The 26,960-nt window shown below is 34.9% G+C and overlaps 1 protein-coding gene across 3 annotated transcripts in view; it reads left to right on the forward strand.

The window, feature by feature from the left end:
- Window positions 1-23,484: 23,484 nt before the first annotated feature.
- LOC149534315 (uncharacterized) overlaps window positions 23,485-26,960 on the forward strand; it is a 91,607-nt gene continuing 88,131 nt past the window's right edge. The window contains exons 1-7 of one of the 3 annotated variants that reach the window (XM_089802983.1): window positions 23,485-24,217; window positions 24,580-24,955; window positions 25,174-25,392; window positions 25,630-25,701; window positions 25,802-26,023; window positions 26,252-26,323; window positions 26,599-26,817. In XM_089802983.1, coding sequence (XP_089659109.1) covers window positions 24,898-24,955; window positions 25,174-25,392; window positions 25,630-25,701; window positions 25,802-26,023; window positions 26,252-26,323; window positions 26,599-26,817 — 862 coding nt within the window. In that variant the 5' untranslated portion in view covers window positions 23,485-24,217; window positions 24,580-24,897. The other 2 variants (XM_089802982.1, XM_089802984.1) reach the window with 2 other exon arrangements.

Consider the following 26,960-nt stretch of genomic DNA (forward strand, 5'->3'; position numbering starts at 1 on the left):
CCAAATGTAGTCATGAACTATACTACTACCAATTAACACAGGCTCCTGCAATATCCTCTACAACATGACCAAGAGGAATCCATAATAAAACTGACAATTATAGCTCAACCAAACTCCAAAATCAAAACCCAAGTAAAGTGGACTACCAACACAGTAAATACCATCAACGCATTCCACTGGCCTATATAGAATGTACAATCCAACTCTGCAACAATGGTGAATGCTCTCAAATGAAACTATACCAAGTATGGAGAATCCACACACTGTACAACTCCTGCAGTCAACACAACTCGGTAGATCATCAGCCACTGTCTCATAACCATAACTCCCATGCACTCCTGATGGTGAAAAGCCATCACAAGATAAACAACAAGAAATGGAACCCAAACCAAATTTTCCCACCATCAACTCCTCAACACAAGGATCAATTGCTAACTGATGTACATACCCTGCAATATAATGTTGATAAAAAAAACCAACCTCATTCAACAGCTCACCATGAACAAGTGATATAACCCATTGTGACTGATCACTAGCTAAGTCAGGAGATGTCATAGCCAAAGGAGTAGAATCAATAACAACACCTGCTGAAGCATCACTCCAAAACTCCTGCTCTAAGTCATGTATTATCAAGCTATCAACTGCAGGACCTATCAACATGTTGTGACAATCACAATTCTCATCCCGAGGCATCAAACTATTCCATGACTAATGATAAGCACTAGGAACCAAAGTACATCTCTGTATCATAATCTCATCAACATGGTCATCAAAGGTAAATTGATGAGCGCACCTCATAGTGTAATGTCGATAGAATGCGCCAATCTCAGTCTGTGGCTCAGACTGTAATCCAGATGAAACTAATTGCAATTGATCATTAACCATGTTGGAACTGACTACTACCTCCAAAGATATCACCAAGGGAGTAGTATTACTAGTAGGAACCATGCCAACTGTTGACTCACCAACATCACACACAATCTTTGATACATCTCTAGTCTTTGTGCCATCAGTACTAGAGGCCACCACCATGTCAGGCATACAACAATTTGGTACAACACCCAACTCAACTGAACCTGACTCTAGTGGGAATGAACCTAATATGCCAATGTTAGTATCAAGGATGGATGCATCCCCATCTCCACTATCTCTGACAATCTCGGCCATGGTCATCCTCGGATCACCAAACACCACAGCTTGTGACTGTATAGAATCAGGTAAAGACTGTAGTCACTCTAACTCCATGGTCACCTTAGCCAAATGAAACTGTGACTCCTTGAAAACCAACCGCGTACTCTCAAGAATCTCAGAAGTCACCTCAAGCTGCTCAGTAAGCTCACTCACCTCATCTTCCTTGGCCAACAATGCATCATATGCTGTACTACCCCACTCCATAAGATAATCTCTATCGGCTACCAACTGCATATAATTCTGTCTCAAAATTTGAATAGCCTCCCATAAAGAGTGGATCTCTGTCAAGGAAAGATAATTGCCTTCCTGCTCATCACTAGTAGGAGAACCCCATCCATAAACTGCTAACAACTGACGAGCAGCATCGAAATGCTGGCAAGTGATAGCAATGTCTCGGTCACTAACTCTCAACTGATTAGACACATGATGGCACTGGCTTGACTGTCTCTTACAAATCTCCTCTGATGCACTATCTAAAGGAGTGTCCTCAAAGTTACTAGTCTCTAGAGTATTACCATCCATGTCTTGTGAATCAAATCTAAAACTCATATCAACATACAGAGTATCAAAACATTAGCATTGCTGTCCAACTCCTCTATACCCAAGGAAACTAAGTCTTCAAAACTGCCCACTGCATCCTCCTGGATGTCATCAATGCCAATATGATCCTGGGACTCATCTGTACACATTGCCAAATATGAAATATCATCAACACATTCCAGCAAGTATGGTCGATTGGATATATGAACAAAGCCCAACACCGATGTATAAAAACTAATACCAACATCGGATAAGCTCCTGGCACAAGAAAAGACAACACTGTGCAATTTGTTAATCAAATCCATGGTAGCACCCAAACCACTGCTACCAAAAAGTGTTAATGATTTACAGTCAACTGAACCCCAAATGCCAATATAACAATCTCGAGTCCATATTTGTAAACTAGAATTAGCTGGTAACTCAAGCAAAATCCTGACTTGAGTAATATGACCAATACCAACTAACTCCACATACCTGTCATGATGAGATAATGTAGTGACAATACTGTCTTCACTCACCTTCAGCTGGAGGGATAAATCATGTGAAGTACTACTAGCCTCAACCTCATGTGATGAAACATCTAACTGTGCCTAGTACTCTCTCTCAGAAAAGTCATGAATGCTCAATGTCTGCTCATCTACACCACGTATCTCACCATCATGCAGAACAACATCCTCATAATCCTCATCTAAACCCACTACACTGTAGTCATTGCCTGTTGTAACTATACCATCCTGAATACCTATGGCATCACCCTTTGACGACCTGTAAACAATTGTCTCAATTTGAGTATCAAGTTGACCATTACTATCAATCTATGTAATATCCTTTCCCACCACCTCCTGTGGAAGAGTAGAATCTGAGACCTCTACCTGGCTATCAGCTAGTTTCTCAAACTCCTCATGCAAGTTCTTGGGAATTGTGTCATCTGTCCTGTGAGAAAATCTGCGAAATAGAAATCCAGTCAACTTATCCACCTTAGCTAGGTCAGATAACATGTCATTCATTATACGGTGGTGCTCAACCAACTGTTTGGACATGTCATGGCTTATTTTCATAAGTTTATCTCGAATGTCTAAATAACCATCCTTTCTACTATTTTGACTCTGGCTATCAATTGTCCAAGATCGTTTCCTCTGAGACTCTATACTATACCTGTCCATTCTGGATAAAGTAGAGTGTAACCCCAATAGGATATAACTTCTTCAAACACCAAGAACTAACATGCAAATGATTAGAAGTAGCATGCAACCATATATTTGGACATGCAACTGATTAGAAGCAACATGCAACCACCAAATTATGACATGCAAGATCTGGGTAGTTGTCAAAATTGACATGCAAGATCTGGGTAGTTGTCAAAACTGACATGCAAACTTCTACAACCACCAAATTCACCAAGAACTAACATGCAAATGATTAGAAGTAGCATGAAACCATAGATTTTGACATGAAACTAATTAGAAGCAACATGAAACCACCAAATTATGACATGCAAGATCTGGGAAGTTGTCAAAACTGACATGCAAGATCTGGGTACTTGTCAAAACTGAAATGCAAACTTCTACAACCACCAAATTCACCAAGAACTAACATGAAAATGATTAGAAGTAGCATGCAACCATAAATTTTGACATGCAACTGATTAGAAGCAACATGCAATCATAAATTATGACATGCAAGATCTGGGTAGTTGTCAAAACTGACATGCAAGATCTGGGTAGTTGTCAAAACTGACATGCAAGCTTCTAAAACCCTCAAGCTGGCAAGATCATGGCTCTGATACCACTGAAATGTCCCTTTTCTGATTTTTTGTATGATATTTCCAACCTTTAATCAGATCTTTAAGATCAAACAACTAATATCACAAAGATCCTCCAAATTTCTCAAGAAACCCCAAATCGGGTATGCCAGAAATGGTGCCAAAAGCTTCACAGCTTCACCTATTATTAATAAATCTGAAAATGGACATTTTTACAGAAATTTCAGCAGCATAACAGCCTACAAAATGAAATTTCTAGATCTATATAGCCTTTACACAACAGCTCACAAATGTAGGACAAAAACTATGCTCATCGGGCTCCCGAAATTAACACAAAAATGCCTGAAAACACCACAAAAACACTAATAAACTATCTCAGAAGTTTAATCACATCCCAATACATATATTTAGCTCTATTTTAACAGCTTAAAGTCTGAAATACAGCAGCAACCAAAACTTATATGAAATGCTCAACTTAAAACACCAAACTCGTGCAAAAAACACACCCAAAAACCCACAAATCTACACTGTTCAGCACAAAGGCAAACTCTGTATGAGCATGCATATGGAATGGCTTCAAACTCCCGTCCTTAGCCTTCCTAGAAACCTGCAAACTCCCATTTTTGGGTCTCCCTGGAAACCTGCAAACTCCCGTTCTTGGGTCTCCTTCTCCATAGGTTTGGCAGCCTCTGAAGAATAACAAAGAATGAGCGAAAATCAAGTTCTGGAATGTGCCCAAAATGCCTCCAAACCCCCTTAAAAGAGGGCATAAATGTAACTCACGTCCAAAAGAGGTTAATGAAACATATTTTAATAATAATTTTCATTTATTAGTCCAACGGTTTCCAAAGATTAACTCCCTTTTTCCGAAACTTCACTTTCTTGGGCCTGGCCTGCCTTAGCAAAGATTTTTTTTTTTTAATTATTTGAAAAGGGGACATGACAATTGAATAAATGTGCATCAACATTAAAGAAATGCATGGTTATATTGAAAAAATGTGTGTCAACATTAAACAATGCACAGTTACATTAAACAAATGTGCGCCAACATATAACAAATGCATGTCACCATTGAATAAATGTGCGTCAGTATTGAACAAATGCACATCTATAAGAAATAGATGCATGGTTTTATTATTTTCTTAGTTTGTGGTTCACAGAGTGATATCCTATAGTCATTTTCTCTATTGGTTGATCCTAGTTGGCCTTATTTCTATTATGTGACTTCTCTGAGATGCCTTAACTTGTGTAACTCTACATGACTTGTGTATTAGTTCTAGAGTAAGGTAGGAAAACCTAGGTGAGTGGCTCACCATAGGTGTTGGGGCACAAAAGTGGTTGCCAAAGGATCATATGCCTAGAGATCAGTACCCTCTAGAGGCCAGCTCTATAAGTGAGTTGGATAACAAGTGACAACTTAATAAAAATCTATGGGATGAGTTGGGTTTTAACACATTAATAAAGATTAAGATTGATTATTGTTGGAGTTCTTAGAGAGGGGACAATCTGTGCCCTAACTCAAGGGAAGGATCCCAACATTACTAGGCCATGCATATCCTATTGGAGTAATTGGGGAAAGGACATTCTATGTGGAAAGATGGTCCTTGGCTCAAGGGAATAATCCCAACATTTTGGAAATGTATGATGACACTCACCTAGATGTCATGAATCCCTCACTCTTCTTATGCCTCTTGTTGTCCATTTGCTTTGTGATTTCATTTTTGGGATGTATGCTTTTGTGTTGGCTTATGTAATCCTTGTAATTGATTTTGAGTATAAGACTTAGACTACCCTAGAGCCTAGGTGGATCATGCTTTTATCTCCTAACTTTGGGGGGTGGTTCCTTATGGTTCCACGTGGTTGGGTGGCAAAACAAGAGGCTTGTTTATGGCTTGCATTGGAGTTCTTTCTTGGAGATATGATTGGATAATTCTTAAAGATGTTTAAGGATGTTCATGTTACTTGCATTAATATAAATGATGTAATTTTATAAATCAGAAAAAGGGGAATTTAGATTTATACATTTTAAGGAAAGGACATGTATAAGGGTTGGGTAAATAAGGAAGAGGCTGGTCCTTGAAAAGTAAATGTATGAAAGTTGTATCTCTTTTATAAAATCCATCTTGGTATATATGTATAATGGTGATTACTTATGTTATCTACTTGCTTTATGTAAATCATGATGTATATCATTTCATAGTTGTTCTTGATTATCCACTTTGTAACATTAGTTTAGTCAATTATGATGATACTATGGCATTCATATTCTATACTTAAGAACTATATTAACTTCATAACAATAACACTAATGCATGGAATAAATTGAGTAGTAAAGAATGAATGTTAATGGAACTAGAATAGGACTGTACATCTATGATTAATGAGTTAAACGAAAAAAGGATGTTAAAAAAAAAAATACTCATCAAACTTATCAACTTTGACCTATTCTTTTGGGTTCCCTTTTCATAGGCATTACCATATTGATATCTCACTTGGAGGTTATGCAGAGAGAGCTATGAATAAACAAAGGAGGTAGTGAAAGGAGATCCAAATCTCACTACCATTAATAGTTTGGTAGATATAGCTGCTATGATAGAAATAAAGATTCAAATTTTGGAATCTGTAAGGACAAGTTGGGATCATTCTCTAGCCATGATAATGTGGCATCACAAACCATTTTTGGACAAGTATGGTTTAACCCCTACAACCTCGAAGCCATAAGTGACAAAAATAAGGGGGAAATGAGATAGAGTTTATCAAGGGGGAAATATGTGTGAAGCGTACAAAGGAGAAAAAGATAAGAGAACAAATTTTGAAGTTTTATATGTATATATTGAGTGTAGAGTATGAACATATACAATAAATATTGAGTAAAGGTATGAATTATATTCTCAGGAGGAGTAATTGTATTTCAATTTTATATTCAATAGTTTTGACAGTTCGTGATGAAGTGTTTTTGCCACTAATGTCAAAGGGGGGGGGGGGGGGATTGTTAATCCCTATACCATGTTGTCTATTAGTGTCAACCACTTAATCATTCACAAGGTAAGATTATTTGGTTATAACTATGACTGAGTCATCATATATAGGTCGAGCTAAGGAATGAAGACTTGTACATATTCTAAGTCATATGTTGAGTAGTAGTTATTATTGAGCGAGCTAATGGTCACTGAGTACTCTAGTGATTACTAAGCTTACTAGAGATAATCATGTTTGTCGAGTTAGTCTAAAATATTAGTGGATATTGAGTGATACCTAGGACAAGTTATTTAATTTGGTTGAGCATAGTTAAGGCCTAGGGACAACATGAAGAAACAATTTGTGTTGAGTGCCAGTGTGATGTAAGTGTCAGGTAACATAGTTTCATATATTTATTTGGAATCACACAAAATCTTATGTTAACCATTTTTTTTTGAGCTACAAGCATGTTTTGAAGATCAAGGAGGTGATTACACATTCAAAGCGAGATTATTAATCCCTAGGTAAGGAAATCCACCAATCAAAAAAATGCAAAGACCAAATAGCAAAAAGATTGATTCTAGATCATTGATTTAGATCTAGAAGGTTCACCCAATTATCTATTTAAGGAGGGTCTATGACCTAATTCATAATGTGTGTGTGTGTGTGTGTGTGTGTGTGTGTGTGTGTGTGTGTGTGTGTGTGTGTGTGTGTGAAGATTTAGTTTGCATACGAAGTTTTGGAAGTGAATCAAAGTGCAGAGACCAAGCAGTGCAGTGAAATTTTTTGAACAAAGACAAAGGAGATCTATCATACTCAAGTGAGATTATATTGCATAAAGGAGATTTTTCATCAATCATTAAAGTGTTAATTAAAGAATAAGGTATTGAATATTCTACTAGGTATTTTAGGGTTTAAATCTTTTAACAAAGTAGCTTTAACGGGCTTATGTAAATCTCCTAATAGAGTACTTTTAACAAAGTAGTTCTTTTAGCCTTTAACATGGTAGACTCTTCACAGGATAGATCATCAGAAGTGATCAAATCATTGTAGACATAACATGCACAACTTTATTGCTATAGTAGTGAAGATTTTGTGGGTGTCATCCACACTGCAATTTTACCTTTACCTTGGAGGGAACCTGCGTTACCATGCGTTTCCAAATATTGTTAATGTGTTATGTGTTTATGAGTTAACATTTATGTAGTTAGAAGGTAGATTATATATTATGTTGATGTGAATGGATTCATTAATATGAGATGAAAGTTTAATGAGGGTTTTATATGGTGATATCAAATATGTATCACACCCCCTAATTCACCCTAATTCACCCTAATTCACCCCTAATTCACCCCCTCCTCTCAGTATCACACTTTCCTTGTTAGATTTCAAACAATTTACGGTTGCCATTGTTGTAGAGCATGAGGGACTACTGAAACATCATCCTTTTTTTATTATCTAACACTGCATAATAATTTTCTTTCTTAGACCCTAATTCACCCCCTCCTCTCAGTATCACACTTTCCTTGTGAGATTTCAAACAATTTACGGTTGCCATTGTTGTAGAGCATGAGGGACTACTGAAACATCATCCTTTTTTTATTATCTAACACTGCATAATAATTTTCTTTCTTCTCATGTTGTTGCAATAGATCTTTGTACAACACTTTCTCATTGAATATGACAACCCTACTTCTTGCAATAGATCTTTTGTAGACCCTAATTCACCCCCTCCTCTCAGTATCACACTTTCCTTGTTAGATTTCAAACAATTTACGGTTGCCATTGTTGTAGAGCATGAGGGACTACTGAAACATCATCCTTTTTTTATTATCTAACACTGCATAATAATTTTCTTTCTTCTCATGTTGTTGCAATAGATCTTTGTACAACACTTTCTCATTGAATATGACAACCCTACTTCTTACAATTTTATGATTTTCAAAATTCCAAAGCCTATAACCAAATTTATCAATGTCATATCCAGCAAATGCACATTTCTTTGACTTCACTTCGAGCTTGGTTTCATTTTCAGAATCTATATGTGTGAAAGATTTACAACCAAATATTCTAAGAAAAGAATAACTCACCTTCTTACTAGACCATGCTTCCTTTGCAATACCACAACCCAAAGGAGTAGAGGGATCTCTATTGATAAATATAAAATAATATTGACAATCTTTGCCCACATGGCTAAGGGTAGCTCAACATGCAACCTCATGCTCCTTGCACACTCCATTATTGTCATGTTTATGCACTTTGTGTAATACCCCTCCTTTGCTATCATGGTAGACTTAGTTGTTAAAGTTCAATATGACTCTTTTATAGATGTGTTAGCTTTTATTTGATATTTGAAATGCAATACTTTGATATGTTGAGTAATTGATTATGTCAAGTTGTAACAATTTTGTACTTGCAATGATGATACCTTAATTGCTCTTAGTTAGTTAATGAATTTACTTTTGTGATGATGTCATATGGTGTATCTTAGAAAGATGTTTATTATGTCCTCATGATGATGAGATGTTCATGTTAGAATGTGATGTTATTTATATTTAAGATTTACTATTACACTTATCCCATACTTGCATGAGTATGGTATGTGTGTCTTTTTTAAATTTATGTTTGACGTGTCTGATATGGTTGAGGGAGGGAGTTGTAGTCACCTATTAGTTGATATTTACATGATGTACCACTCCCTACCATTGTTTGTTTAGCTTAGATATATATGCAAATGTACATGCTAATCTTTTATACAAATTTTGCAAGTACCAGGCATCGACTTCCCTGAATTGCCACAATGAGTGTGCCTTATTGCAATAACTCAATGGTAAGAATGAGGAGATAATGTTCAGGTCCAATCCCAATCATAGCCTAATTATTTGTTCTAAGAAGGAGGACATGTATTTGATTGTACCCTTTTAAACCCATAAGTTTTTCTTTGCAAGTGTTGTTTAATTTTGAGTTTTGGTCACTTTTGGTAATGTTGTTTTAATATAGATTTGGCTATGCGATTTATTTGGTAAATGATTTAATTATAATGTTTGGGTCAATCATATAATACTGAGAATTATTAAATTTTATTTGATCAAAAAGAAAATATTAAAATATGAGAATATTTAATTAATTAAATATGCACTTTAATTTAAAAGATTCAATTTAGAAGTCTAATTTAAAAAATTGGTTAAAGAGAAATCAAAATATAATGATATTTAATTAATTAGAAATTAATTAAATATGTACTTCATTTAAAAGATTTAATTTAAAATTTTAATTTAAGAAGTTGGATAAAAAAGAATTGAAATATTAAATGATTAAAGATTTAATATTGTTTTATTATAATTATTTAATTAATAATATTTAAATTAGGGTTACATTTAAATAATGAACTTTAATTATTATTATTATTTTAAATAATAAACTATAGTTTCATAGTGCTTGTACTAATCAATACAGTGGAGGAAAAAAAAGAATATTTTAATTAAAAAGTTCCTTAAGTGTGCATGAAAGGATTAAATAATTAAAGTAATTATTATTTAATGAAGTTAGTGGCCTTTAGTAATTGAGGAATAGAAACCCTAGTTACAATTAGGGTTCTTTATTAGAGGGTTTGTAGTTCATTTGAGGAACACACAAATTTTGGGGAGCGAAATTTGAAATTGGAGCAAAAGAATTGTTGAAAGTTTCAATGGGTTTGGATTTACATGTGTTTGTAGATTGTCTCAAATTTTAGCTGTGGTTTTGAGGCAAGGTTTGAAAACCTATTGTAGAATTTTATTGAAAGATTTGTCCACTTCATGTCTTCTTAAGTGCTTGCATAGTGCTTATTAATTTATTGTATTGATTTTTGGATAAAGAATTGTGTTGTAGATTTTGAAAAGGAAAATTTATTAATCAAGAAAACTTAACAGAGTAAAACTATAGAAAAATTTAGAAAATTATTATGACTATATTCTTTTACAACCCTTTCTAATATAGGAAAATTTTGACTATTGAAAATTAAAAGAAAACAACAAATTGAACAACTAGGGTTTCAACTTTAAATTTACCATTAGAATCATGTGATTAACATGAATTTTCTAAGTAAAGATAAATATTCTTCTTATATCTAAAATAATTTAATTGCAAAATTTATTTTTTAAAAAAAAAATTAATTAAGATAAAAGCATGTTGTAACTAAATTTATACATGCATGTGAAAACAAATATACCAAAGATGGAAAACTAAGTATATTATAGTTGCATAATTTGAGATATCAAAGACATGCATAATTACTAATTGCATGTTTGTTTTTATTTTATAAAAATATATTTCAATTTTAAGATTAAAAAATAAAAAATAAATAAATTTTAATGATAAATTATTAAATTTTGAAATTAAAAAAAAGTTATTAAAAAATAATAATTAGCAAAAAGTATTATTTATTTATTTTGAAAATTAAATAAATAAATACTACTTATTTTTGTATAAGTGGGTTTAATATTAATTATTTTTAAAACTCTTAGTTGTGTATAACTTATTATATATTTATTAATGCAATAGGAGTTACATATTAATAAATATATAATTAAGGCATAGTTATATTTCAAGATAATTTATAGTAGAGTTCACTATATATTATCTAGTTATGAATATTCAATATTATGAGAGAAATTATAGATAACTTGATTAAAATTATAATTTTAAGTTTGAGTTATTTCTAGTTGCATTATGAATTAAAGGACAAGTAAATATCAATATTAGACTTAAATAGAAGTCTTTAGAAATGAAATTGATATCAATATCTTAATCTAATAATAAAGATTTATGTTATTAACTAAATCATATATGATTGAAGATTATTTAAATTAATAACATGATAATGTTGTTGTGATTTGATTTATGGATTTGATTGTGTGAACAATTTTTTACATCAACGTTTCGAATCACACTCTGTGATCCATCACCAGGATGCATGCAAGAGAAGAGAAGGAGAAATGAGATAGATAGCAGATCAGACTCCTAATAAAAGGGGGGGGGGGGGGGGGGGGGAGAGGAGGAAGACTGCACACAAAACGAGGACAACAACCAATAAAGGAGACCCCTAAAACAAAAAGGTCAAAGCATAAAAGACCAAGACTAGAGAAAGAAGGCACAAAGAGAAGACCATAGTAAGTAGCCCAAAGACCCCAATTGAAATAAAAATAAAAATTATAAATATTAAAAACAACAATGAATGAAAAAATAGTGGATAGATTAATGAATAAATGAAAAAAAGGGGCACAATGTAAATTATTAAAGAAGATAAATATTTAAATTATTTAAATAGATATTAAGAAGAAAATAATTATTTAAAGATTGTGCTTTTTCTCTCCAACATGCTAAGCCTCCCAAGCGCAACATCCCTAAGGTCGAGTTCTTAGCTTTTAAAAAACTTGTGGGCAACAACGACCTTGTTATTGTTAAAGTTGATAAGGGAAATGCCACGGTCATTCTTGACAAGGTGGATTACATTTCTAAGATGCTCAAACTTCTTTCAAACACCAATAGCTACAAGGTTGTTCCGCGTAACCCTTGTGCTAACATCCTTAGAAAGGTTAAGGCGGCTATTTCTAATTCTTCCTTTGAGGCTCATATTAAAAAACATCTATTACTCACCAAAGAGGTCACTCCTAGGATTTATGGGGTCCCTAAAATCCACAAAAACAACATTCCTCTCAGATCCATTATGGACACCATTGATTCCCCACCTACAATTTAGCCTCCTTCCTTGCTAAGCTTTTGTCCCCCCTTGGGGTTAATTTAGACTCTTTCATCAAAGACTCCAGCCACTTTGTCCAATTTATCAAGGAGGCTAAACATGATAGTGGTGACTTGTTGGTAAGCTTTGACGTTGTGTCCCTCTTCACCAAGGTCCCCATTCCTGATTTTGTTGAGTTAGTCAGCCACAAATTTAATGTTGAGGTGGCCTCCCTTGTGGAGCTTTTCTTGCACTCCACTTTCTTTTCCTTCTAGGGTGTCATTTACAAACAGGTTGATGGAGTGGCCATGGGTTCCCCCCTTTCTTTAATTATAGCCAACCTTTACATGGAGCATTTTGAGGATATTGCCCTGTGCTCAGCCCTGCTCAAACCCAAATGGTGGAAGCATTATGTAGATGACACCAATTTTTGTTGGCCCATGGTCTTGACAGATTGGAGGAATTTCACAATCACCTTAACAATATTGTTTCGAGCATATCGTTTACTAAAGAAGTTGAGTCTGACAATCATCTCTCCTTTCTTGACATCCTCGTCATCAAGAAACTAGATGGCTCCTTTGGTTGTGGTGTATTTCGTAAAGCCACCCATACTGACCGTTATCTTCAAGCCTCCTCCCACCATCACCTGAGCCAAAAAGAGGGCATCCTTAAGACCCTTACCTTGAGAGCCCATCGGATTTGTGATGTTGATCACTTACCTCATGAGCTCTCATATCTTCACCAAGTGTTCTTGTGGAATGGTTATTCCAACCAACAAATCTCTAGAGCCTTCAACCAGGCTAGGTCCCTTGCCTATTCCCCTCCGGCACCCCCTCCCTCGCTACCTGATCCTACCCCTTTCTTCTCCCTTCCCTATGTCGAGGGCATCTCGCATAAGATCTCTAAAATTTTGGTTAAAAAAGGGGTCTGGGTGTCCTTCAAGCCCCTCTCCACTCTCAATCGTTGGCTTCCCCCTCTCAAAGACTCTAGGAATTCCTATCAGGAGTCTGAAGTCTACAAGGTTCTTTGCTCTTGTGGCACCCCCTACATAGGTGAAATAGATTGTTCTTTTGCCACTAGACTCAAAGAACATGCAACATATATTAGACATGAGTGAGTTCTTAAGTCTGCCTTGGTCGAGCACTCATCCTCCACTAAATATCATATTCGCCTAAAGGACACTCTCATTGTTTCCAAGGAGTACAACTTCTTTAAAAGGAAGATCAAAGAGGCTGTTGACATATTTAACAACTTGTCTAACCTCAATTGAGATGATGGGTGGCACTTAAACCACTCTTGGCGTCCCTTGTTGTCATTCCTTAGGAATTCTAGCCCCACCTAGTCTTGTTCGTGCTTGGTCTCCTCGTTGCTTCCTCATTCGTCACCTTCCCCCCCTTTTTTCACCTTGTGGTTCTTTCCTTCCTCCCTCGTTCTCATCCACTCGCTCACTCTTTTTCTCTTGTGTTTCTAGTTTTTCTTGTGTCCTCCTTGTTCTTTCAACCCTTCTCGCCCTTGTCGCCCTCCTGTCGTCTTAGGGTCCTTTTCTCCTCTCTTCCTTGTTTGTCTGGCAGTTTTTTGTGTACCATCTTTCACGCCTTTACTCTCGCTCCCTAGTTCCCTTTTATATATATATATATATATAGATAATAGATGCTTTTATTTATCTATTTTTATTCTCATTTTTTCCTTTTTTTTTTTTTATAATCTGTATTTCATTTCAAATTCTTTTTCTCTTATTCTTAGTTTGTTTCTTCATTTATATTTAATTGTTATTGTCTCTCCGTTATTTTTCTTTCCTTTTTTATTAATTGATTAATTAATTAACTATTTAATTGATCAAATAATTGATTAATCAAATTAATTGAGTAACTACTTAATTTATTAGTTATCTAATTAATCAATTAACTATTTGATTGCTCTAATCAATTAACTATTAATTAATTAACTTATTAATTTAATCTGCTAATCAATTAATCTATTGATTAATTGATTAATTTATCAACTTTTTATCTTTCTTTTTGATGTCTTCCTTTCAATGTTCTTTCTTTTTGTTTATTAATTAATTAATCAATCAATTGATTGTTTGATTAATTAGTTAACTTATTATTTAATCAACTAATCAATTGATTGATTAATTAATTAATTAACTAAGTAACTAATCAATTAATCACTTGATTAGTTTGATTAATTAATTAACTAATCATTCCATCAATTAATTGATTAATTAATTATCTAATTAATCAATTAATTGTCTTTTTAATCAATTAGCTTTCAATTTTTTATTAATTAATCAATCAATTGTTTGATTGATTAATTAATTATCTTATTAGTTAATCAATTAATCAATTAATCAATTGATTAATAGATTAATTAATTAACTAATCAATTGATTAATTTGATTAATTAATTAACTAATCATTCAATCAATTGATTAATTGATTAATAATTATCTTTTTAATCAATTAACTAATAAATTAATCAATTGATCAATTGATTAATTAATTTTTTATTTTTATTTTCTTCTTAATATCTATTTAAATAATTTAAATATTTATCTTCTTTAATAATTTACGTTGTGCCCCTTTTCTTCATTAATCTATCCACTATTTTTTCATTCATTGTTATTTTTGATATTTATAATTTTTATTTTTATTTCAATTGGGGTCTTTGGGCTGCTTACTGTGGTCTTCTCTTTGTGCCTTCTTTCTCTAGTCTTGGTCTTTTATGCTTTGACCTTTTTGTTTTAGGGGTCTCCTTTGTTGGTTGTTGTCCTCGTTTTGTGTGCAATCTTCCTCCTCTCCTCCCCCCCCCCCCCCCCCCCCCCCTCCTTTTATTGTGAGTCTGGTCTACTATCTATCTCATTTCTCCTTCTCTTCTCTTGCATGCATCATGATGATGGATCACAGAGTGTGATCCGAAACGTTGATGTAAAAAATTGTTCACACAATCAAATCCAGAAATCAAATCACAACACTGATAGATTGTGGAAATCTGATAGCTCTAATAATGATAATGTTGCATGATATTTTATATGCACAAAGATATTTGACATTTAAATACTTATTGATTTAAAAAATATATATTAGCATAACAATTTATATTAACATGTATATTCTTACTTTATTTTTAAACACATCTTTATGATCCAAACTAAACAAGAGAAAATGATAGAATTTAATCATATGGTTGAAAACTATATATTTTCTTAAATACTCTATTTATAGTCTTGTGATGCTTATTTTTGTGATGATTTTCTTTATGAGTTGTTTAGTTGGCCAAGTTAAGATGTGCACTAGAGGCATTTTTTATATTTCTTTTATGATTATTTTATTGGATGTCATGATGTATTTTATGATTCAAATTGAGATTTCTTTTATGAGATTTCTTTTGATGAGCATTTATGAGAACTTGGGTTTTGAGAACCAATGTTATTTTTTAGGTTGATTGTTAAGGAACCGAATTTGATTAGTATTACTTCTGTGGTATAAGACAATATTGATTTGTGAGTTTTTGGGAAGGAATCTAGGTGCATGTGTAGTGCCTCTCCCATTTGACTTCTGTAAGTCATTCCAATGGATGCAACCTTGTTGATCTCTCCTTAAGAAGGGATCATGATTGTGACTATGAGTGGTCTACATTGTTGAGGTGATTTGATTTATGTTACTGTATTAGTTGCTTTGATTATGCTTATGGTTGATTTATGAGATTATGGTGTGATTCATGGTTTACTGAGGTTTGTGCCAGTGGTTATCAGGATTGATGTGGTATCATGATGTTGTTTCGTGATTACCCTGAGATGTGTGCAGAGATTGCACTACATACTATTACCATGCTCCACTGGACTAGGTTCCTGTAGCAGTGGTTAGTCATGTTTATGACTGTGTTCACTTATGTGTTTTAAGTGCCTTTTCATGTTGTTTAAACAACCATTATTAAATGCTTAAATAATTAGAAATGGATTGTCCATGTTGGATTCATTGGTTTTGTGTTGCGGATATTTACTTTGTTATATTTTGATCTGAGAGATACTTGTTAGTCATGTTATGTTTTACATTTGAGATGACCTGAGGGTCAAATGTTATACCTCGATTTCAGTATCATAGATCTTAGACTACTATGCTACTTAGTTGATCATATTGCATGATGATGCCATTTTGAGATAACTGTGTGCTTTATGATGATATCTAATTATCCAGTATTTGGACATATCTCTAATTATGTTAGATATGGATTTAATGCTATTGTTATTTACTTCATTCTTGCATTGTTATGCTTTATGCAAATGTGAGTGATGAAAATAGACTATTTCAGTATAATTAAATAAATGGTTAAATTAGGTGATTTAATGCATTTATTGCTTTGACTAAGCTATTATATGCAATTGCACTTGATCATTTTGTTTAGTGTGCAAGATTTATATTCCTGGCAATGGCACATGGAGTTAGTGATTCAACGATTCATATTTTACCAATGTCATCCTTGTATGTTCGACACATCCTTATTTTAATTGATTACTTAATCCTTTCGATGATTATTAAATTTGAACTCATTTGCATTATGTGATTAGACCAGTGAGCGTGTTTGTGCATTTAGATGTTTGCATCGTTGCAAAAGTTGTTAAGGAAATTTATGTGTTTTTGGGTTTTTAGGCTTTTAATTGATTTAATTTTAATTTCTAGCAGCTTTGCCATAGATGAATTCCTATTTCTAGGAATACCCTATTATCATTTGGGTCGATTCGTGGTTTAACTAGGTTCACTGGTTAATTACCCTAATCGATTATTCACTCGAAAAGTGAATAAATATCCAAAAAAATGAAATTAATTACTCACTTCTCACTTTTGAATTAGAAAAGTTTGAGAGTAAAGCCCAAAATCCTCTTCATGAGGATATATTGTTCTGTTCATTCTTGGAGCTATGGGCATGGGATCGTTGCGAGGTTGGTCTCATTGGATCCAACTCGAGGAGGCCTTGGATTGCCATGATTTTTGGCTACTTCTGCGGGCATTTTATTTTCTGATTTAGATTCCCATTTTGCCCTTTTGGCTGTGAGGTAGGGCTCTCCTGTTTTATTGTTTCTACTCCATTTCTGCTTCTATTTTTTGGTAGCTATTTGTTAGGAGGCTGAGAACTAGTGTTCCCCTCCGTTTCTGTTTGTTGGTTATGCCCAGTTGGTCGGGTATGAGCATTTCTTTATTTTTCTGGTTGAGGGTTTGGGGTTTTGCGTCATTATGCTAGCCATTTTTGCATATGGTGTCGAAACTTAATTATTTTTGGATTTATGGGGTTTTTGTACCCAAAGGCCAAACGGGTTTTAATTTTGAAATTTTTCAAAATTTGGGGGTTTTTTTACTTCGTTTTGTGTGTCACCCTATTTTCTTGGGTTTTCTTGGCACGAGTTGGGTCATGGACCTAGATTATCCATTTGGATATCAGTCAGACCATTTTTGCACTTTTGTGTTTGCATTGGGATGCGTATCACATCTATACTCCTGACTTTTTGTTTAGTTGAGTGATTTTATACCTATTGTTATGGTTTCTTTTGGACCTTTGTTCTTGTTTGGTGGACATTAAGATTTGTGTAGAATCCATGCTCCCAGATTGAGGTTGGTTGAGTGAGTTCATGATGTTTGGTCTTGTTGCATCATTAGGATTCGTGTAGAATCCATACTCCTGGATTGAGGTCAGTTGAGTGATTTCATGATGTATGGTTTTATTGTTCATTGGGATTCATGTAGAATCTGTCCTCTCAAGTTGTTTTCGGTTGAGTGATATTTTGCATTGTGTTCTCATCCAGTCCTTGTGTTATGATCTTCGTGATGGTGGTGCACCACATATGGGTACATGTGCGTACATATCTGTTGGGTGACCTGTGGGGCCTACCTTTTTGTAGACTTGCCAGAAGTTATGATCATTGGGGTTGGGTTGGGAATTTGCACACGTACAGGCACTCATCGTTGGATGAGCATGGGTAGGGTAGGGTAGGGTAGCATATGGAGGGGCTTTTATCTTGCAACTTGGTGACTATTTCCCATTGGTTGGCAGAAGAAGTTTTAAATAACTGATAACTAAATTAAAACATTTGGGTGGTAATAATTATAAGATAATAAAATGTTTGGATTGTGCGCCTTTTGTTGAGAAGAGTTGTTGCCTAGGTTGCGTGCCTTCTGATGAGAAGAGTAGCTGCCAATACTAACTTGGGCTTATCGAAGCCAAGCGACTCTCCATGATGTCAGCACTTACTTAGTAGCCTTTGAGATGTCTAAATAGGACCTGTAGTTTATGCATTGTCCTTGTCTTAGAGTCAGTCATCATACTACTTGGTGTGTGTGTTAGCCATGGATGTTATTTTGGGTGTGTTTGTGGTTGGGTCATTATCTCCATCAGCACGGTGGGTGTGGACCTACAAGTGCCATGTGGTTGGGAGGTATAGCTACCTATACCACTACTAGGGACTGGTGTACAGAGATGGTCTATTTTTCTAGTGTGACCGTTGCTGGATGTTTTCACTTGGTACTTTAGGTTCTGGAGTATGCTTTCTTGTAATTTATGCTTTCATTGGAATGCTTGTATATCATGTTTAGATGATGTTAGATTTTATGCATTTCCTTGTTATGATGATTAGCATGTGATAGGTGATGTTATCTAGATTTGTAGGATTATCTTATTCTTTACTTTTTAACATGTTAGATTTCCTTAATCTTTTGTTGTAGCACATTTTAGTAGTGATTCCCTCATAAGATAACACCAACAATCTAGTTGGTAGTTTGGGATGTTACGTACAGGGGATGACTAGGATCCACAATGGTCTTATGATGCTATTGACAGTTGGGAGGAACTGCATACTTAGTTTGGTTATTCAGTTATTGCGTTGTTATTTCTATACATTGCAATGTTGCTTCTGTATATTGCAATGTTGCTTTTAGTATCTTCTTTTTACTGCTATGGTTTAGATGGATAGATGTTCATCTTTCTTGTTTCATGGTATCTTGTTGTTTATGCAATCAAGTGATCATTCCTCGATTTATGTGGATCCGGTACTCCCTAGTGTGGAGGAAATTCTTTTCCTAGGTTGTTTTCCTTAAGTGTTTTGGCTTGCTGATGTGTTTCCTAGTGCAAAATTGTACTTTTTCATGCGAGAATTTGAAGGTTTGCATGGCTCCTTGCATGTCTTCGCATGGTTCTTTATACTTCCTCGCACGAGAATGTGAAGGTTCACACGATTCTTGGTATTTCCTCACGCGAGATTGTGCACTTCCTCGCATGAGAATGTGAAGGTTCACACGATTCTTGGTATTTCCTCACGCGAGATTGTGCACTTCCTCGCACGAGATTGGAGACCAGTGTACTTCCTCGTGTGAGAAATAGGGAGCAGTTAGGCTTGGCCAAGGAAGTTTTGAATGTTGGTTTTGGACACCTTATTGGATTTCACACCTTTCTAGTTCAAAACAATCTTTCTAAGGGGCTTAAAATATATCATTTGAGTATAAGTTGAGATATATTTTAATATATGTGATGACTCTTTTGAGATAGGTTCTAGAACTCTCTGAGATAAGATAAAGACTCTACGAAATTTCAGGGCTTCAGGATTTCAAACTTAGCCAAATTTTAAGAGTCTACATTTATCTTCCAGTATGGTGTTTAGTTGATGAGTGGTCCTTTCTTCGAACCCTCATCTAATGCATGGTCATTGTTGACCTCTATTTGTGTGTGTCTATTTGGTTGTGGCATTTGGAGATTAGTTAGTTGTCGAGATTGTGGTGAAGTCTTCAATTGCGATCTTTGTGATCCCTGTATGATATTGTCATGTGCATCCATACTTGTAAAAAAAATATATCTTGGCTTGAATTGAATCCTTGTTCCAAGGATCTCTTTGCATGTCTATGAGAGTGTCTTGCAATGGGGGTCGAGGCCCAGTGGCTGCTACGGTAACTCATTGTAAGTGTGTAACAAGTGCTAACATAGTAATTAAAATACTTTCCTCCCTCATGCCTTGAGATAAATTTAAAATATAAATTAGAGATTTTTCCTTGTCCATGCCTTGAGTGCTTGTATAGGCTAAGGATGACATTAAGATGATACGTTGAGATGTATGACTCATTTCCTCATCTTCACGAGAGAGTATTTTGGTTCTGCATAGAGTCACTAGGGGGCTAGGGTCTTGAGAGACTGCTAGGGTAATGTTAGAGTTAGCTCATGTGATGACACTCCATAGTATGTAGCTTGATTTTCTTTCGTGTTTTCTTTATATTTGCTTATGGTGGTGTATTTGTTGGATGTTACTTTAGATGGTGTATTTATTGTGAGTTGTTACTTGTTGATTGAATGTCATTTATTGTTGACAATTGACTTTTATTGATGAGTGTCAGTTATTTATTGGTGGTGCTTTTATTGTTGGAGTTAGTGATTGGTGATTTACTTTCATTGATGAAAGTTTTTATCTGTTGGTTATTGTGCTTGTGACACTTGACATTAGTTTGGAGGTGTTGTATCGTTTTGGTTTTGATATTTGATTTGTACTTGGTATTTGTTGTTTTGGTATGTGATGTTAGTTTGGATGAGTGTCTTTTCAACTTTGGTTATCTTTTATTTATAGTAGCTTGAGTTACTCTTGAGGTAGATTTGACTATCATGAGCTCTTGCCTAGGATTATTTTATGATTTGATTATCTGCATGTGGATCATACATGAGCTTTCCTACACAATGGGAGTGGGGACTTGATTAGGTGACCATGTGGTCAAGAGGTAGCGACTTATTACCATTTGGGTCCCCCTTAGATTAACAAATGTTAGATGTTTGTTACTACATTTGTATCATTATCATTCTTATTCCTACCTCAGATACTTCTATTTAGTTGATGTATATATATATTATCATGTATCTTGTATTTTGATGTACTTGTATCTATTTTTGCATACCCTACAACATGTGTAGTGGATGATGTTATCTGAATGTACTTTATCATATCAGTTATCTTTGTGTATGTGCATATGAGATTATGTATATCTTATTTCTTTATGTTTATGGACATTAAACGTGACTCAATGCAAAGGAACCCTTCATAAATAAAATATGTATCATAATTGCATTTGTGTAAATGATGTTTATGTGTATTTGTATATTGCTTCTACATAATTACTTTTATATTGTTTAAACTTTAAGAAAAAAAATAGTTCAACAAACATTGTAACATGTTAGGTTATTTCTCTTAGGTTCCCAAGTGGGGCATTACATCTAATATCAGAGCTTGAGTTTCAACATTAGGAACTCTAGACATATTATGCATCATTAGTTAACGAGTAGTTAAACTTGCAACAAGATTAAACAACAAGACTTATCAACATAAAATATAAACAACAAAATTGGAAACAACAGAACTATGAAAATAAAACTTTGATTCATAACTCTTGGTGTTTCAAAAGTTATTTTGTGACTGCACATTTCATCTTTGTTATCTTAGTAGTGATAGTCATCTTATGCTACACAAAGATATAAGGTGCCTAATTTCACACCTTTTGCTACTTTTAAGGAACCTTTTCAAACCTTGTAATTTTTATCATTAAAAGTAACTATGCAACCTTCATTACCTAGTTGCCCCATTGAATTAAATTCCTACTCAGTTTGAAACATGTCTTACCTCTTGTATTAGCTAGAGATTCTCATTCTGCACCTTAAACTTAAATTTTCCCTTTCCAACAATCTAATAGGGTTTATTATCCCCCAAATAAACAAGCCCAAAATCCTCTTGGACATAATCAAGAAAATAACCTCTATGGGTAGTAGCATGAAACGAAGTCCTTGAATCTAAAACCCATGAATCATCAACACTTTCTAAAAAAAAGCAAAAAATCCTCTTCATATTTATTATTTACCACATTTACAACAATCACACTGAATCAAGTAAGGATAAATTAACCTCTGAGCCTAATTAGGCTCCACATCACAACAAAAAATTGCACAATTGAATCTTGGTAACAATATGATAAATTGACTTGTGAAAAATATCTCCTACTTATCAATTTGTGAACCGAAGACACTATACGAAATGGTGTTAAGTGTTAAGTGTTCCATTATACTCATGGACCATTTAATGTTAAATGTGGGTAAATGAGTTTGACTCAAAACATTATACAATTGAATCTTGATAGCAATATAATATTTTGACTTCTTGTGAATAATGTCTCTTGCTTATCAATTGAGACCTAAAGGGGCTTTATTAAATGGTTCATAAGGAATAACACTTGCCGAAGGTTTTGAAAATAGGGTAGCAAGTTTAGTAGGCTTGACCTTACAGGAAACTCCATTTTGAAGTGTGCTTAAGTTGGAGCAATATTGGAATGGATGATCTCCTAGAAAGGCTTGACACTTCATCCTTTTTGAGCATCATCTAGATGCAATGAGTATTGAGTGTTTCACTCATTATCATGAGAGAGATGCTATTGCGAACGACTACTAGTAAAATAAGGGTCAATGAGTTTGACTCAAATACTACATAATTGAATCTTGATAGCAATATCACAATTTGACTTACAGTGGGAAATATTTCCCACTTATTAATTGATGAGCTAAATGGGTATTGTATATTGAATGGTTCATAGGCTAAAGGTTTTGCAAATGGGGTAGCAAACTTAGAGTGTGCTTGATTTGTAGCAATATTGGGATGGGAGATCTCTTGGGATTATAAACAAACAATTTGCTTAAACCTCATTAAGCTTCTTGTTTTGATTGTCTGCATTTTTAGCATCAACATTTTGGATGACATTCAGTGATTTGTCATCGAGATAGATGTAAAATAATAACCACAAGATCTTGCACTTCTTTCACCTAAATGATAGATATAGTATGCGATCCAAAATATTGATACTAAAAATACACACAACCAAAACCAAATACTTCTACTTTGAATTCTAATAAATTGTAAAAATATAACTAGAATAAATATTTAATATTCTACTCATAATTTATAATTTTGATAAAATTCACCTTAAGATTCTCTATCATTTTCCCCTCCACCGTTTTATAATTGTTATTACATATAAACACCAATTAAATTACAAACTCTCTTGCTAAAAGGATTTATGAAACCTCATTAAATAAATAAAACTTTAAAATAATAAAACTACCATTCCAAGAAGGTCGCCCACCTCTACCCCACAAGAGCATTCCATTACTGCTCCAAACAGTTAAAAATTAATTAATCTGTTGGAATTAGTTGCTGGTTTCATTGCATCGCGCATGCAATCCATGTGACATCATGTGGAGAGAGATGCTTAAATTTTGAAGTTAAAATTAATTAATCTGTTGGAATTAGTTGCTAGTTTCATTGCATCGCGCATGCAAACCATGTGACATCATGTGGAGAGAGATGCTTAAATTTTGATTTTATGGTGCATTCCACAGACCAGAAGTCCATGGGAAATTACAGGGGGATCACGTAGCTACGTCTAGGTATATGTGTTTGGTTGGAGCCAAATGCAAATGTGGAGCGAGCAGGCGGTAAATGCTAAGAAGTACAGGGCCCCTCACGCCTGACTGACAGACATGACACCGCACAACGGAAAGAGAAGGTCGAGTCAGTCAATTGGTCCCTACTCCATGTTTCTATATATCATCACCTCACTATCACTGGTCGAACCTACTTATTATCCTGCATATACTGAAAGTGGGGTCCTTTGTCTTTCGGTTCAAAGCTGTCATTCACACAAATCCAACTACTGGGTCAATTTCGGGGTTATTCTCTCTCCGAGATATCTGCACAATATATATCTATCTATCTATTATAAGTATTTTAATGGATATGACTTCAACTCCAACCTGTCCGCGCATGTTACATGTCTTAGATCCGGCCGTTCAGATCGCATATGTAAGTAAAAGGTCATTTTAATGCACCCTGATAAAGTGACGTTCATGTTGCGGACCAGGCAAGAAAAAACATCACAATTGTTGGAAAAGAACAGTATTCAGACTTCCTTTTAGAAAGGTGGTTTTGGAATCTGGGGCCCCATGATTGGATCCATGGCCGGATCAGTATGGCTATCAAATATTAGGTACTTTTTCCATTAACTAGTTATTCTTGTTTGCCAACTGTTTTGGCCTTTTTTGTAGCAAAAAAACTCGTGGTTTTATTGATTTCAAGGATTTGATTACTCTTCCTATTGAATTAGTGATATAAAGATAATTCTACTTTTTGATTAGTTTCTCATCCTTTTCTAGCAATTGGGCTAGGTCTACGTTCTCAAATTGAGGTTCAAATATTTAAATCTTGTTTAGTGTTACTCATAATTGAATTAGGTTCTGGTTTCATGTAGATTTGGACAAGTGGTTCATGGAATCAAGGGGCAAAAATGTTGAATGGAAGGTTTTGTTTTACTTCACTACTGTTGTTTGAATTGTTGATCTCGTATGGCAGGAGTTAAACTGAACCGAGGAAGTGAGATGGAGAATTGATGTATAAGGGAGGCCTTGTCTACATGGAAAAAACTCAGTAAGCGACGGGCGAGCATTTTGGGTTCTGAAGTCGTCATGATAGGCATTGCTGTTGGTCTTCCACTGAGATATTAGTCCTTAACAGGTTCCGGATTTGCTAGAGTGTGGTGGAGTGAGGGTTGGGCATTTTGACTTCTGAAGATCTCCTCGTTTGCAATGTTGGTGCTCTACCACTGAGGTACCAGTCAGCCTCAGGTTCTGACTTCGCCGGAGTGTTGTTTCAACCTCCAACGATATCGAGATGGAGGCAAAGAACATCGCCAATCATCTTCATCATCATGAGCAGCAGCAGCCGAAAGGTTTCCTTTTTATTTCCTTTTTCCGCTTTCCCTGCCCCCCCAACTCCCTTAATTTTTTTCAACTCCTTTGAATTGCTTACATGGATTAGTGGTAGTTCTCGCAATGTCAGTTCCTCTGTCGCATTTTGGATATCTTCCACTTTATGGTTGTAATTATAGGTGACATTATGTCTCACTGTAAAGAGCTACTCGATGCAATTTCGATTTCTTAATTTCAGGGATGGAAACTGGACATAACGATGATCCAAATGATACATGGGTTTGCCGTCGGTGTGGATGGACATACCCTAATGCGCATCCAAGTGCAAAACATAGGAGGAACCACAAGAAGCATTGTGGCAAAATAGAGGGTTTCAAATTGATTGCTACACTAAACAAGGATTTAAAAGGTGGCTCCTCAGATGATGAATTGTCAACAGATGAACATATGCCAACAGGTTGGGAGCTATTCCAGCAGCTTGTCATGAATTGCTATTGTTTATATATTATGCATGTATGTTGATGGGCATACTATAAAAGACAAATTGGTGCTTTTTTGTTTGAAAATATCAGTTTTGTGCTACCCTCAGTGAATGTTTCCTTGGTTCGCAATGTCATTCACTTCTTATCTGATGACTAAATGCCAAATATTTAATTGTCTGACCGTTGAGTAATTTGGATTTTCAACTTTGAAGTGAACAAAAAGATGGAAGGAGAACACATCACTGATCATCAACAGCAGCATGAGCACCTGGTGCAACCGGCAGGTTGGACTTTTCTTTTGTTTTTACTTCTGCTCATTCTCCCCCAACTCCTTTCCGTGCGTCAGCTTCTTTTCATTCCTTACATGGATTGGATTTGCTGCAGTAGGGATGGAAACTGGTCATAATAATGATCCAAATGATACATGGGTCTGCCGCCGGTGTGGATGGACATACCCTAATGCACATCCAAGTGCAAAGCATAGGAGGAACCACAAGAAGCATTGTGGCAAAATAGAGGGTTTCAAGTTGATTGGTACATTAGACAAGGAATTAAAAGGTGGCTCCTCAGATGATGATTTGTCAGCAGATGAACATATGTCACCAGGTTGGGAGTCAGTAGCTTATCGTGAATTGTTATTGTTTATGCATTATGCATGTATATTGATGGGGATATTGTAAAATACAAGTTTGTTTAGTCTTTTTTATTTTAAAGTTCAGTTTTGTGCTACCTTGAGTGAATGTTTCCTTAGTTACCATTCACTTTTTAATTGATGACTAAATGCCAAAAATTTAGTTGCTGACCGTTGAGTTATTTGGATTTTTAACTTTGAAGAGAACAAAAAGATGGAAGGAGAACACAGCACTGATCGTCAACACCAGCATGAGCACCTGGTGCAACAAGCAGGTTTGACATTTGTCATGTTTTTTCTTCTGCCCACTCTCCCCCAACTCCTTTGTCCGTTTCAATTTTTTTTCATTGCTTCATGGATTAGGGTTGCTGCAATTAGAGTATGTATAGAAGTCCTTTGAATTGGTACAATTATAATGGCTGGGATTATATCTGGCCTTATTTTTTGCTGTAATGTGTGCTTGATGCACATGTCAGATCTTAATGTGACCCCAAAAGTAAGTTTTGTAAGTTTTTGAAGGGTCTTAACTTTTGCTCAATATTTTTGCCAGGAAGCAAAATCCATCACACAAAAGATCATCGAGGTGCATATCTTTGCCACAGGTGTCGATGGCCGTACCCAAATCTGTCGTATCCAGGTCCTAAGCATAGAAGGAAGCACAGGAAGCATTGTGGCAAAATAGAGGGCTTCATTTTGATCACTCCTGAAGACAGAGAAACAGAAGGTGGTTCATCAGATGAAGTATCATCAGATGATGAACATAAGTTAGGTTAGGAGCTCTTCCAGTCTTTAATGTTGGATTATTTCTGTGAATTGTTCAGGCATGCATATTAAGGGGGATTATATTACCACAGAAGAAAAATATCTTAAATTGATTTTGAAACATCTTTTATAACTTTTTATCAATATATG

The sequence above is a fragment of the Cupressus sempervirens genome, chromosome 10 (genome assembly GCF_028749045.1).
Source record: "Cupressus sempervirens isolate cs-2001-9-10 chromosome 10, ASM2874904v1, whole genome shotgun sequence".
Lineage (NCBI taxonomy): Eukaryota > Viridiplantae > Streptophyta > Pinopsida > Cupressales > Cupressaceae > Cupressus > Cupressus sempervirens.